Source organism: Sinocyclocheilus anshuiensis, unplaced genomic scaffold (genome assembly GCF_001515605.1).
Source record: "Sinocyclocheilus anshuiensis isolate Anshui unplaced genomic scaffold, SAMN03320099.WGS_v1.1 scaffold920, whole genome shotgun sequence".
Taxonomy (NCBI): Eukaryota; Metazoa; Chordata; class Actinopteri; order Cypriniformes; family Cyprinidae; genus Sinocyclocheilus; species Sinocyclocheilus anshuiensis.
In genome coordinates this window covers 185,641-197,579 of record NW_015552604.1, presented here as the reverse complement: position 1 = coordinate 197,579, position 11,939 = coordinate 185,641, and the positions used below count along the sequence as shown (strand labels likewise).

Below are 11,939 nucleotides of genomic sequence, written 5' to 3'. Positions count from 1 at the left end.
CTACTTCTTTCCTTAAGCCTTCTTTTGTTCCGCAGACGTTTTCCTCTTTTGTTTTTTTTTATCCGTCATCTCTGTCTTTCTGTTGCTCGGCTCGCTAATGTCCGTCCTGTGCACTGAACGCTCTCTCCTCTGCATCATGAGTAGACATGCCCCTTACTGCTGATTGGCTACAAGTTTGTTTTGCTAGTCGGCCCGAATCAGTTTTCTAAAGCGTTTTTGAAAAATCGCTTACCCCACCTTTAAGAATCTGCAGAAAGCTCATTTGATGGTGGCAGCCTATGACAGTTGGTCAGTATCAGTACAGTATATGTGATTGTCTGACTTGTAAATATGTGTATGACAGGTTCTCTTTTCTTTCTTTTTTAAACATTTTTATTGTAAAGAACTGTGGTTACCCCTGGTTTTTTAGTAATGCTTTATAAATAAATAAAAAAGAATGTGTTGAAATTTAAAGTGCAGAATTTTGCTTCCTTGACAGAAAATGTGATTTTTGGGCCAGAAATATAAAACTGGTATATAACAATTAAGCTTGCTTTAATTCTATAAACTTGATCTAAATAGGCAAAAGCTATTTCAAATGGATCGCATACAGATGAGTGTCTTCTGGGGCTTTGTTAAACTAATCGACTAGTGGGCTACAAAATTTCTATTTAAATGTTAATGAAATTAGTAGTAGCACACATCACTAGTACAAAACTAGATTTCTTCCTATTGCACACTGACATAATGCATTGCACATTTATAGTTGACAGATATTGAACTAAATGTGCAATTGGAGACATCGATGTTCCATTTTTATGGAAACTGTGATACGTTTATTCAGACGTTTATTCAGAAGTCTCTGATGAATAGAGACTTAAAAAACAACAACATTTATTATAAATATAAATATTTAGTTTTTACTGTTACTTTTGATCAAATAAATGCATCTTTGCTGGATAAAAAAATGCATCTTTGGGGAAGTCGTGGCCTAATGGTTAGAAAGTCGGACTCGTAACCCAAAGGTTGAGGGTTCGAGTCTCGTACCGGCAGGGATTGTAGGTGGAGGGAGTGAATGTACAGTGCTCTCTCCCACCTTCAATACCACGACTGAGGTGCCCTTGAGCAAGGCACCGAACCCCCAACTGCTCCCCGGGCAGCGCAGCATAAAAGGACTGCCCACTGCTCCGGGTGTGTGTTCACGGTGTGTGTGTGTGTGCACTAAGGATGGGTTAAATGCAGAGCACTAATTCCGAGTGTGGTTAACCATACTTGGCCACGTCACTTTTTCACTTTTTAAAAGTATTAGTATTTAAAAAAAAAAAATACTTCAAAAATCTTACTGACCTCAAACCTTTGAATGGTAGTGTGTGTATAAATATATATATTATTTTAAGAGGCTTCTCATAGACATTAAAGCTTGTTTCCACAAAGGCCTAATTTTTCTGTCACATGGCTCTCTCTCTTTCTGTCAGAGTGCAGACGGTCGAAGAACTGGATCAGAGATTCATCCTCACTCCTGAGAAAGTCAAAGATGCTTACCTGGTCCATCTCATCCAAAAGTTCCAGGATGAACATGATGATTGGTCTATTATGATATTCACTAACACGTGCAAGTAAGTTTTCACTTTCAGGAAAAAAAAAAAACATTACAGGGTTTATCAATTCTAATTAAGACAAATCCCTATAAGTCTTCAAATTTGCATCATAACCCATACATAACCCAACTGCTTGTGCAATGGGCGCTAATGATACCTCAAACTGGGCGGTTTGTTTACTTGGATTTAACATTTTCACCTGGAGGGCAAATCCCATAGAGTTACGTTAACCCTCATAGTGCATTCAAAATCTGTATACAATTTTTGCATCCCAGGTCCTTTTGGACCCAAAGAATCTGTGCTTTATAAACTGTCATAGTTTAATATTTTTAAATCTTATCTTATATCTTATCTCTGAATATATAATTGTATGAATTTTTCAAGAACATATAATCTGAGAATTACCAGTATTAACCCCACTGGAATGAATGGAATTGAATTAAATTCCTTTGTCTTTATAACTCATGATTGCTCAAAAACAGTCCAAATGTATGAAACCTACATATTTATTTCTAACAAAACAAAATAAATATTACTCTGAAACTTCTAAAACAAAATACATTTATTTTACTTGCACAAATGTTCACTTTCACATGAAAAAAGTGATGAAAGTGATGTTTTTTTTTGACGGTAACTTCATAGATAACAAAAAGTATTTTTGACACCTAACTGTACTCCATACATACCTGGGTCCAAAATGGCCCAAACACAAAAAGTGTAACTTTTTTTTTAAATGGTTATTTCTCTCTTACAAAATAATTGTAAAACAAACAAATAATTGTGTGTTTTAAGTGCTTAAGACACTTGCAAAATTGAGTTCCCTTATTAAATGCTATGCAGTTTTTAGAAATGTATGTATCTCTTCTGGGTCAAAATAGACCCGAATGCATTATGATGGTTAAAGTATAAAACTGAATCTTAGAGACATGAATATAACCAAAGGTTGGCAGTGTGCTTTTTTGACTTGAGCACTAAGAAACCACCAGATCGTCCAAACAACCTCATTTTTACATGAAAATGTAAAAATCTATTACAGTTATTGTTAGCAGCATAATTGTATAATGTTTATTAATGTTCCAGGAACTGTCAGATACTCGCAATGATGCTGCGTGAATTCAATTTCCCAACCATCTCCCTGCACTCAATGATGAAGCAGGTAAGTGACATGTTATGTAGTTGAAATGGATTCTCACTCAGCGCCTAATGTCTGTACTAATGGATTTTATGTTCTTCTGCTTTCAGAGACAGCGTTTTGCCAACCTTGCAAAGTTCAAGTCTAACGTCTTTAAAATTCTCATAGCCACAGATGTTGCTGCAAGGTACAGAGCAAATATTTCTCAACACATCTCACAATTGCTCATCATCTCTTTGCTGTTTTCTAATTTGCTCTACTTTCGTGTGTTTTTGTGTTTGTTCGTTCTGGTCTTCTCTGAAGGGGTTTGGATATCCCTACAGTGCAAGTTGTTATTAACCACAACACACCAGGTTTGCCAAAAATCTACATCCACAGAGTGGGACGAACCGCTCGAGCCGGTGAGTTTAGAGCTCTTTAACAGTGCGATCTGAAGAGTTAACAGTAAGGTATGAGAGGCTTTGTTATATTGTGAATATAGTCATGATTATCCTTGCTCAGGAACCGTGCTTCTCAGTAGTTTTGCTTTGGGATGCACCAGTGCTAAGAATCTGGCTGATACTGATAAACTGATTATTTAATGTTACGGCTAATTTTACAATTCTATACCATTTTCTGTAGTATTCATTAAAAATATACAACGCTAAAGTCTAAAAATCACTCATTTTAAATGTGGTAATTCATTATGGGCTCACAGCATTATAATATACAATTTAAGAATAGATATTCATTTATATATTTTTCTTAAATCTGTAAAAGAGTCGAGTAATAAAAATATCCTTAATATGCATTAATATATCACTATGAACTGCACTAATATAAAAAATTATTCGCATGACATGACAAAAAAGGGACATTTATATGTATGCATAAAAACATCAGATGGGATTTTATAAACACTGAGATATTATATTAGTGTTTGTTAGCCGTAATACCAAGTGACCGATGGATCTGTGCCAAAGTACATTGAGTCTGATTGACTTTGATTGACCATCAACAACAAAAGATATGGAAGGTGTAATTACTGTAACACTTTTCATGATCAAATAGTTGTGAAATCTGTCATTTGTAATCTTGGAAAATACAAATTTTTGATTAATTGTGCAGCCCTATTTTTACATCATAAACGTTACTATATCATAGATTTTTAGTTGGTTGGAACGCTATATTGTCAAGTCCACATTCAGAACTGGACCATCTGTTTTATAATGTCCTTTCTGTTTTGTCCAGGCCGAAATGGTGTAGCAATCACACTAGTCACACAGTATGACATCCATCTCATCAGTGCCATTGAGGAGCAGATCCGTAAGTTCACAACTAAATCTGCTTTCTGCTTAAAAAGAGAGCACTTTCAAATCTACATTTATACTGTACTGTGATTAAAAGCTCCTTAAATGCTCAGAAGCACTGGAGTATGAAATGACTTGCTGTAAGTGTACATATGTTTGATTGCTGTTTTGTGTGTTTAGAGGCGAAGCTGAGTGAGTTTCCTGTTGAAGAAAAAGAGGTGTTGAAGATCCTCACGCAAGTCAATGTAACAAGACGACAGTGTGAAATTGTGAGAAGACTTTTTCGATGTACATATTTTATATAGAACACGCTGGCAAAAATCTTACAGTTTGTATTCTGTTATAGAGACTGGAATCCACTGATTTTGATGAGAAAAAGAAGATAAACAAAAGGAAGCAAATGATTCTGGAGGGAAAAGTAAGTTGTTTTATTCTAAATGCATTCTTTAAACATACTACACTATCAGAAAAGATTATAGGCTTTTAGGAAAAATTATGTAACGATATATATATATATGTAATCATTAAATATATATTTTAATGAATTATTATACTTTATTTAAATATTTCTTTATTTATTTTGACCTACACTTGTTTTATATCGATCACAGGATCCAGATTTGGAAGAAAAAAGGAAACACGAACAAGAGAAGATCAGAAGACAAAAGAAGAAACAGAATAGAAAGGAGGCGAAAAAACGCAGTGCAAAAACGACGGCAGTGGATTCTTGAACTGTTGATATTGTACATTCAGATGTGTGTATATAGCGTAAAAGTGCAATAATCCAAAGTATAAAATAATGTGATCTGTATTCCAAAATAAACCGCATTTTATGATCGATGTTGAGTGTGTTGCTAAATGAATAGATATTCAATATTACTGCAGTAAATATCACGATGATATATATATTTAGTATGGGGGCTTTTATTTTGACAACTTCCGCTTTCACCTGGAAGTACAACAGTACGTTTTGCAAACCACCTTGTGTTGCATAGAAGATTCACAACACATCTTCGTGATTGAAGACTTTAGCTGATTGAAACTTTATTAGAGATTTAAAAAGACTAATCAGCCGCTCTGCTGACATGGTAAGCGACGTCTATAAACTCGCAGGCTAGTTAAACTGAAGCTCAGTTGCTGTGTTGAGTAGAGAAGTAACGTTAGCTCAGGTACCGGTCTGCATCGCAAATATAGTTACGTTCGGTGAACGTTTCGTATTTAAACGAACGCGTTTTTGCACGTAGACGTGGGATCTTGTTTTAATAGGCTAGTTTCTAGTCGTTTTAAAAACGAAACCCGCTATAAAGTACTACAGACACGTGCGATGCACTTTAGTACTCAACAGATTTCGGCTTTTCAGTGTCTAATGCCGACCAAATGTATTGAAATGTCAGCCAGATCGATGCACATAGTTTCAGAACTGAATACAAGACTTTTTATTTTACACAATATTTACTCGCATCACTAAGAAATATTTGAAAATTCAATGGTGCGTTATCCATTGACAAGGCTGTCCGTAGATGTTGGAATTGACACCATATATAATTCTTATATAATTAATTCCAGTCTAATAGCTGTTCTTGTGCAATTTCTGTTCGTGTTTTTAAAATCTTTATTCAGTAATCATGAGTAAAAACAATCCATCCAGAGCACTGAAGAAAGTTTTCATGCGCTTTTATGTAAAATATTGTCATCATCACCACCCTTAATGGTTCATTTGATGAGTTCTTCTCTCCTAGCTCCCGTTATCTTTATTGAAGACCGCACAGAACCACCCTATGGTGAGTATGAGGCAGCTCACATCACCTGTGCACAGTTAAAGGAATAGTTTACAGAACACATGTGGAGAGATTTAGCATTACGTATCACTTGCTCACCAGTGGATCCTCTGCAGTGAATGGGTGCCGTCAGAATGAGAGTCCAAACAGCTGATAAAAACATCGCAATAATCCACACGACTCCAGTCCATCAATTAATGCCATGTGAAGCCAAAAGCTTCATGTTTGTAAGAAACAAATCCATCATCAAGATGTTTTCAGCTTCAAATGCGTCCTCTCTATAATATTGCTTCCTCCAGTGAAAAAGTAGTCTCGTTTGAATCAGGAGAGAAATATGCAAAGATCAAGCACCGTTTACAAGAAAAAAACAGTCCAAAAAAAAGGTCTAATTTAGATTACATTTCATAAGCCCCTATTTATGACTTTTTATGGCTTTAAATATGTGCATATTATACTATTCTTAATTATATAAGGGCAAATTAAGACCTGCAGAAACCCTGAATAAGCAAACATGTTATTTTTATTAGAGGTCGACCGATAGTGGATTTTGCCGATACCGATAGCTAGGTTGGACCACACTGGCCGATACCGATTAATTAACCGATAGTTTTAAAATTGATACTGAACAAAAACTAAAATAGTGCTTTATTAACAAAAACAGTACTGAACCATACTAGTAGTAGTAAAACAAAACGCGTTCAACTCGAGCAGCGGTCTAAAACAGTTTATTTAATCACCAAACGGGCACAAGCTTACTTCAAGAATGAACAATTTGGCATAGACGAGTTTGAAGTTCGGTGTTTAAAAAACGGAGCAAACGGAAAGAGAAAGCGCGACCTATATTATAGCTCTATAAATTAAGCACACAGACTTAATTAGAGCCACAGAAAGACAAACGTTTCGCTGAAAATGCACAATAAACAATTCATTATGTACATTAACAACGATTCGGGACCAATATAATGTAATTTAAAGGAAAACTATGTGAATGGCGCTTTGTGTCGCGGCAGGATTTTCTGTCGGCTGCATTTAAATTCGTGTTTGAAGTTTCCCGCTCTGTTCAGCGTGCAGTATCACGTGTCTAACAAATAGCACATGCTGTCAATGATTTCAACCACTAGAGGCCACTCTCGCACTGTGTAATGACAGCAGACCCTTCTCAGCCGCTCCAGCAATGGACGCAACCCGGAAAACTATCGGCATGGATTTTTGCCGATAACCGATAGTTGCAGCAATCAACTATCGGTGCCGATTAATCGGCAAAACCGATACATTGGTTGACCTCTAATTTTTATACTTTGTATCGTACCATTGTATTTGCTTTTTTGTTTCTTCAGATCAGAGTCTGTAATGCTGTTATACTGGTTGGTTTGGCTTAAAACTATTAATTGAAGAATTTTTGCCTATATGGTGAAGAAGAGAAAAAGAACCAAGGTCACTGAAAAGGGAGCAGTCAGTTTTACACTGTAATACCATCTGATGCAAATCACTGTACTGCCACATTACATTTTTATAAGGGACCAACTAGCATAACAAATAAATGGAAATGGCTTTTAAAAAGGTGGGGTTTAAGTTAGTATGCTTTTGTTTTCAGCTGGTGGAGTTAAAGAATGGTGAGACGTACAACGGCCATCTGGTCAGCTGTGACAACTGGATGAACATCAATTTGAGAGAAGTTATTTGCACCTCACGGGTAAATAAAACCTCTTTCCTCTAGATACAGGGTTCTTTGAAATATTTGAAACATTTTTGATCGCATAAACAAACATGATTGAGCGATTATGGCATTTGTGTCTGTGCCGGAATGTAATTGTTGTTTCTGCCTGCTCTGAATTGCAGGATGGAGATAAATTTTGGAGGATGCCGGAATGCTACATCAGAGGAAGCACCATTAAATACTTACGAATCCCTGATGAGATCATAGATATGGTGAAAGAGGAAGTGCTATCAAAGGGACGTGGCCGGGGAGGCATGCAGCAGAACAAGCCACAGGGAAAGGGCAGAGGAGGCGTACCTGGAAGAGGCGGTGGATCCGTCAGAGGTTAGACACATTTCAGAGCCCTTGTTAAAGGAATAATGGGACAGAAGTTTCATTTATGGGTGAACTTAAAGGGACAATGAAAGTTCTAAATGCTGAAATTCAAAAATGAATATTCTATCATCGTTTACACACCCTCAAGTTGTTCCAAACCTGTATGAGTTTCTTCTGTTAAACACTAAATAGAAGATACTTTGAAGAATGTTGGTAACTAAACAGTTGACGGTAGCCATCGACTTCCATTATACGGAAGAAAATACTATGGAGGTTAATGGCTACCGTCAACTGTTTGGTTACAAACATTCTTCAAAGTATCTTCTTTTTAACCTGTTAACTCTCAGTCCCACTTTTGGGGCGTAGACCCCAAAATGACGTTTCCATCTTAAATAGTTGTAAATCTTGAATACTTTGGAGCAAAGACAATATGGAGCATATGTCTTGTTTGAAAGCTAACAATAATCTTCCAAATATCAAGAGTGAAAAAAAAGTTAAACAAAAAAAGTTTATGAAAAAATTACAGTTTTATATTTTATCTAAAACATCTGTTGCAAAATATGTTGGACTCTAAAACTGCTAGAAGATCAAAGCCATAAAACTAACCAAGCTGTGTTACAAATTTGAGGTTCATCACTAAAAAAATAAATAGCTTTCAGTAATATTTTGTTTGGGCGCGGTACCAATCTTTTCCACTAGATGACCACCAAGGTCCAATGGTGATCCATATAAGGACGTGAACCTTTTTTTTTTTCTTCATATTTTCACACAGTGCATGGAAGTAGTATGGGCGGTATTGTATTTAAATTCAACCTCCAACAAACACATAAAAGACATACTGAAACAAAATGTTCGCATGTAACAGTTTATATTGAAGACGTGTTGTATCATAAATCTTTTTTTTCTATTTTATATATGGATGTTATCTTTTGAACACTTTGCATGAAAAATGATCATGGTTTACTAATTTTTAGCATGATTGTTTATCTTGATTTTATAATAAAAGTCTCGTTACAAACAACTTTTGCGATATAATTTCTTTTATCAGGTTAAACATTGCAGTCACAGTTTCCGAAATGCATACACAAGACTTGTTTTGTTTTTCTTTTTAGGTATTTTTGGTGGCCGTGGCAGAGGCATGCTGGGAACTGGCCGTGGACAGCAAGACAAAAAGCCTGGAAAACCACAAGGTGTCAAAAACCAACACTAGATAAAAAAACAGATCTTCCTGTCATGTGTTAGTTTAAGATTTACTCCATTTGGACACGAGCACCTTTTCAGGTCTCTTGACATTCACACATTAGCATCGTAAGGTTGAGTATTTTCTTTTAGAGACTCATTTACAAGCCTCAGTTTGTGCATTCAATGGTGTTCGACAACTTTTTTGCACTGAGTTTGTTGTAAAAGCCCTTAATGGAAAAACACAGAACATTTGTCATGTGAATTTTTATAAACTGTCTCATACTTTTTGTCATCTACTTTCTCAGTTTGATCGTCAAGCAAAAAAGAGTGAGTTTAATTTGAAATGGGCGTCCTGGATCTCTCCAAAGATTTCAAGTTGGACAAGTCGATGTAAAGATGCCCTCCAATTTCTCCAAATTGTTTTTATTTTCTGTTCTCTCACATTTTGCTGCATGTTTTCACATTTGCTGTTTTGTTTTGTTTGTTTGTTTGTTTTTGTGCTTTAAAATACAACCATGGTGTAACACTGCACTTATATAATGCACTTGTGAATAAACAATTTTTGTTAAATATTGCAATTGCTGTTAATATGTGTGAGCGCTCTATTACATCTAAAGAAATGGAAACAAGTTAAACATTAAGTAACATCTTAGGTAACTGCTGTCTTTACCCTTCTACAGATCTCCAAAACTAAGGTCTAGTAAAAAAATGGACTATATCAAAATAAAAATGGCTTGCCAAGAGTCATCTCTGCGTCAAAGGGATATTTCACTCAAAAATTAAAACTCATCATTTACTCACCTTCAGGTTGTTCCAAACCTGTATAATCGCGAAACCAGCTTAAAAAAACTTACGTTTCATATATTTCACTGTGATTTTAGATATTTTTAACTGACCTGAACAAGGATAACTGAAGAAATATGATTACGCTCAGCATTTTCCTTCCAGCCAATCAGTGGCGTTTCCTCGCTTGGACCTTACGTGGCCGACTGTTACCATGACAACAGCTGATTCAGCCTTTAATCCTATTGGAAATCACGATTTCCAAGAGGGAGTACTGCTGTTTTTAGGTCAACGGCGATAGTTGAGTCTTTAGTTCCCTCTTGTGTTTATGTCAATGAAACGGCATCGATAGAGAGGTATTCATTTAGGATGACAGGCCAAAAGACCTTAGTCAGGGTACCGCCATATTAAATATTTGACGGGAATGTAAACGAGGCTGTGAGGGTCGAGGGATTGTACTGTTGTTTTAACGCGACGGTTGTTCAGCGGACGAAACGTTTTTCTGGGGTGAAAAACCCGTTCAGTAGACAAATACTCCATAAAACGGTTCTGAATTGTGATAATTACGTGATCTAGGGACATTGTAAACACTGTAAGCCTATTACATTATTAATGCAATATGGTGTCTAACCTGACAAAGGTCTATTGCTGACTAAATAAATTCATAAAAACAGGCAAAGACGCAACATAGTCTCAAGTAAACAGCACAAACTTTTATTTTTGTATAAGTTCAATCATTTTCACAACATAGACAGTTGATTTGGTAAATTTCACCACTGGACACTTTGACACTAAACCCCTTATTGTAAGTACAGTACATTTACTACTGCATATTAGTGTTTTTTCCTTGTACATTACACTTGATTATCAGAAAAAAGAAAAAACAAAATCACAATGGAAAGCATGAATAAAAATAATTCTAGATAAAAATGTAGGAAATGGAGAACAAACTCTTAGTTGTGTTAAACTGATCTGAATGTGGAGCGGCTACCTTACATGGTGAGCTGTGATGTTCATAAAGATTCAAACTCATTCTCGTCTCATTTCTGATATCCAGGGTCATGAGAGGGGCTCACTAAGGTCCTCTGTCTATATCAACTGCTCATTAGGCCTAAAAGAGAGGGGACCCACCTACAAACAACTTGTCCCAGGCCTAGTGAATGTAGCAATGGCTCTGCTGACATCTACATTAAATTTCAACATTTTTTTTTTCAACATAAGCGGTTTTAAATAATGAACAGCATTCGCCACAAATACAGTCAGGCTTTTTTATTTCTGCAAACCTGCTCCACAGTAGACGTGACTATCAGTCTATCTGCCTGCTTTGGTTTACAACAGTACTTTTCAACTAGGATTTAACCCACTTAATCAAACAATCACATTCCCATTACATCCTACAAAACTCTTCTGTTTATGTCAACAAAATGGTAAATAATCTGCAACACCTGGAAAGGTATTTCTTCAATATTGCTCTGTACTAAAGTGACATTCATTCACAAGCAGGCATACACAACAGCAGGTAAAGAACATCCTTTATATCCTCTTTTGTAGTTTTTTTCTTAATATCACCTAGATTTTTTTTAAAGCCCATAATCCATACAACACAGTCCACACATAAAACCAAAGACTCAAATGTATTTACAGTAAGTTTTCACTAAAGGAAGACAGAATAGCAAAGGAAAGATGCAGGAATAATCAGAGAGGATCTAGCACATGTAAACGTTAATACTCATTGGGCTTTTTTTTTTTTTGCAAACTGATTTTTGCATTATAGTTGCAGGCCTGGTATTACACAGAGCCAAGTAAAATCTTTCACAGGACACGCCAGTCTAGAGAGTCATTATGGGAAATGCCAGTCAAATCTCAGCAACTTTTGCTAAATTTTGAGAGCGTATAAGTATATTGTTGATAGTACGTAGGTCGAGCTTATGGCTCTGCTGCTATAGTGAAATAAGCAACAGCATGGCTGCAAATCAAACTCAGATTTTGACTAGAAATACACTTAACTAGACCTAACGAAGCATTGAGAAAGGAATCCTACCACTATTTGCCTAAATGGCTTTATTTCCTTCCATGCAAACTTACATTAAGGAATGTTTGTGTATGATATCTGGCTTTCAGTCTCGGGACTGACATTACATGAGGCAAGGCAGTGAACAAGATACA

At 36.0% G+C, this 11,939-nt stretch overlaps 2 protein-coding genes across 4 annotated transcripts in view; both read left to right on the top strand.

The window, feature by feature from the left end:
- LOC107665845 (DEAD (Asp-Glu-Ala-Asp) box polypeptide 49) overlaps positions 1 to 4,838 on the top strand; it is a 7,164-nt gene extending 2,326 nt beyond the window's left edge. Inside the window, exons 6-13 of the mRNA XM_016456892.1 lie at positions 1,455 to 1,595; positions 2,658 to 2,733; positions 2,820 to 2,896; positions 3,013 to 3,110; positions 3,940 to 4,014; positions 4,179 to 4,267; positions 4,345 to 4,416; positions 4,610 to 4,838. Coding sequence (XP_016312378.1) covers positions 1,455 to 1,595; positions 2,658 to 2,733; positions 2,820 to 2,896; positions 3,013 to 3,110; positions 3,940 to 4,014; positions 4,179 to 4,267; positions 4,345 to 4,416; positions 4,610 to 4,729 — 748 coding nt within the window. The 3' untranslated portion in view covers positions 4,730 to 4,838. The remainder of the gene's footprint in view (positions 1 to 1,454; positions 1,596 to 2,657; positions 2,734 to 2,819; positions 2,897 to 3,012; positions 3,111 to 3,939; positions 4,015 to 4,178; positions 4,268 to 4,344; positions 4,417 to 4,609) is intronic.
- Positions 4,839 to 4,926: 88 nt separating this feature from the next.
- On the top strand, positions 4,927 to 9,560 carry LOC107665839 (U6 snRNA-associated Sm-like protein LSm4). 3 transcript variants are annotated; one of them, XM_016456886.1, is made up of 6 exons: positions 4,927 to 5,086; positions 5,738 to 5,779; positions 7,371 to 7,469; positions 7,616 to 7,817; positions 8,921 to 8,998; positions 9,296 to 9,560. In XM_016456886.1, exons 1-6 carry the CDS (start codon positions 5,084 to 5,086, stop codon positions 9,298 to 9,300), a joined length of 429 nt encoding a protein of 142 aa, XP_016312372.1. In that variant the 5' UTR covers positions 4,927 to 5,083; the 3' UTR covers positions 9,301 to 9,560. The 3 variants fall into 3 exon arrangements, with proteins under 3 accessions (XP_016312372.1, XP_016312371.1, XP_016312373.1); XM_016456887.1 differs by lacking the exon at positions 4,927 to 5,086 and adding an exon at positions 5,103 to 5,167; XM_016456885.1 differs by lacking the exon at positions 9,296 to 9,560 and having other exon boundaries at positions 8,921 to 9,033.
- The last annotated feature ends 2,379 nt before the right edge of the window (positions 9,561 to 11,939 follow it).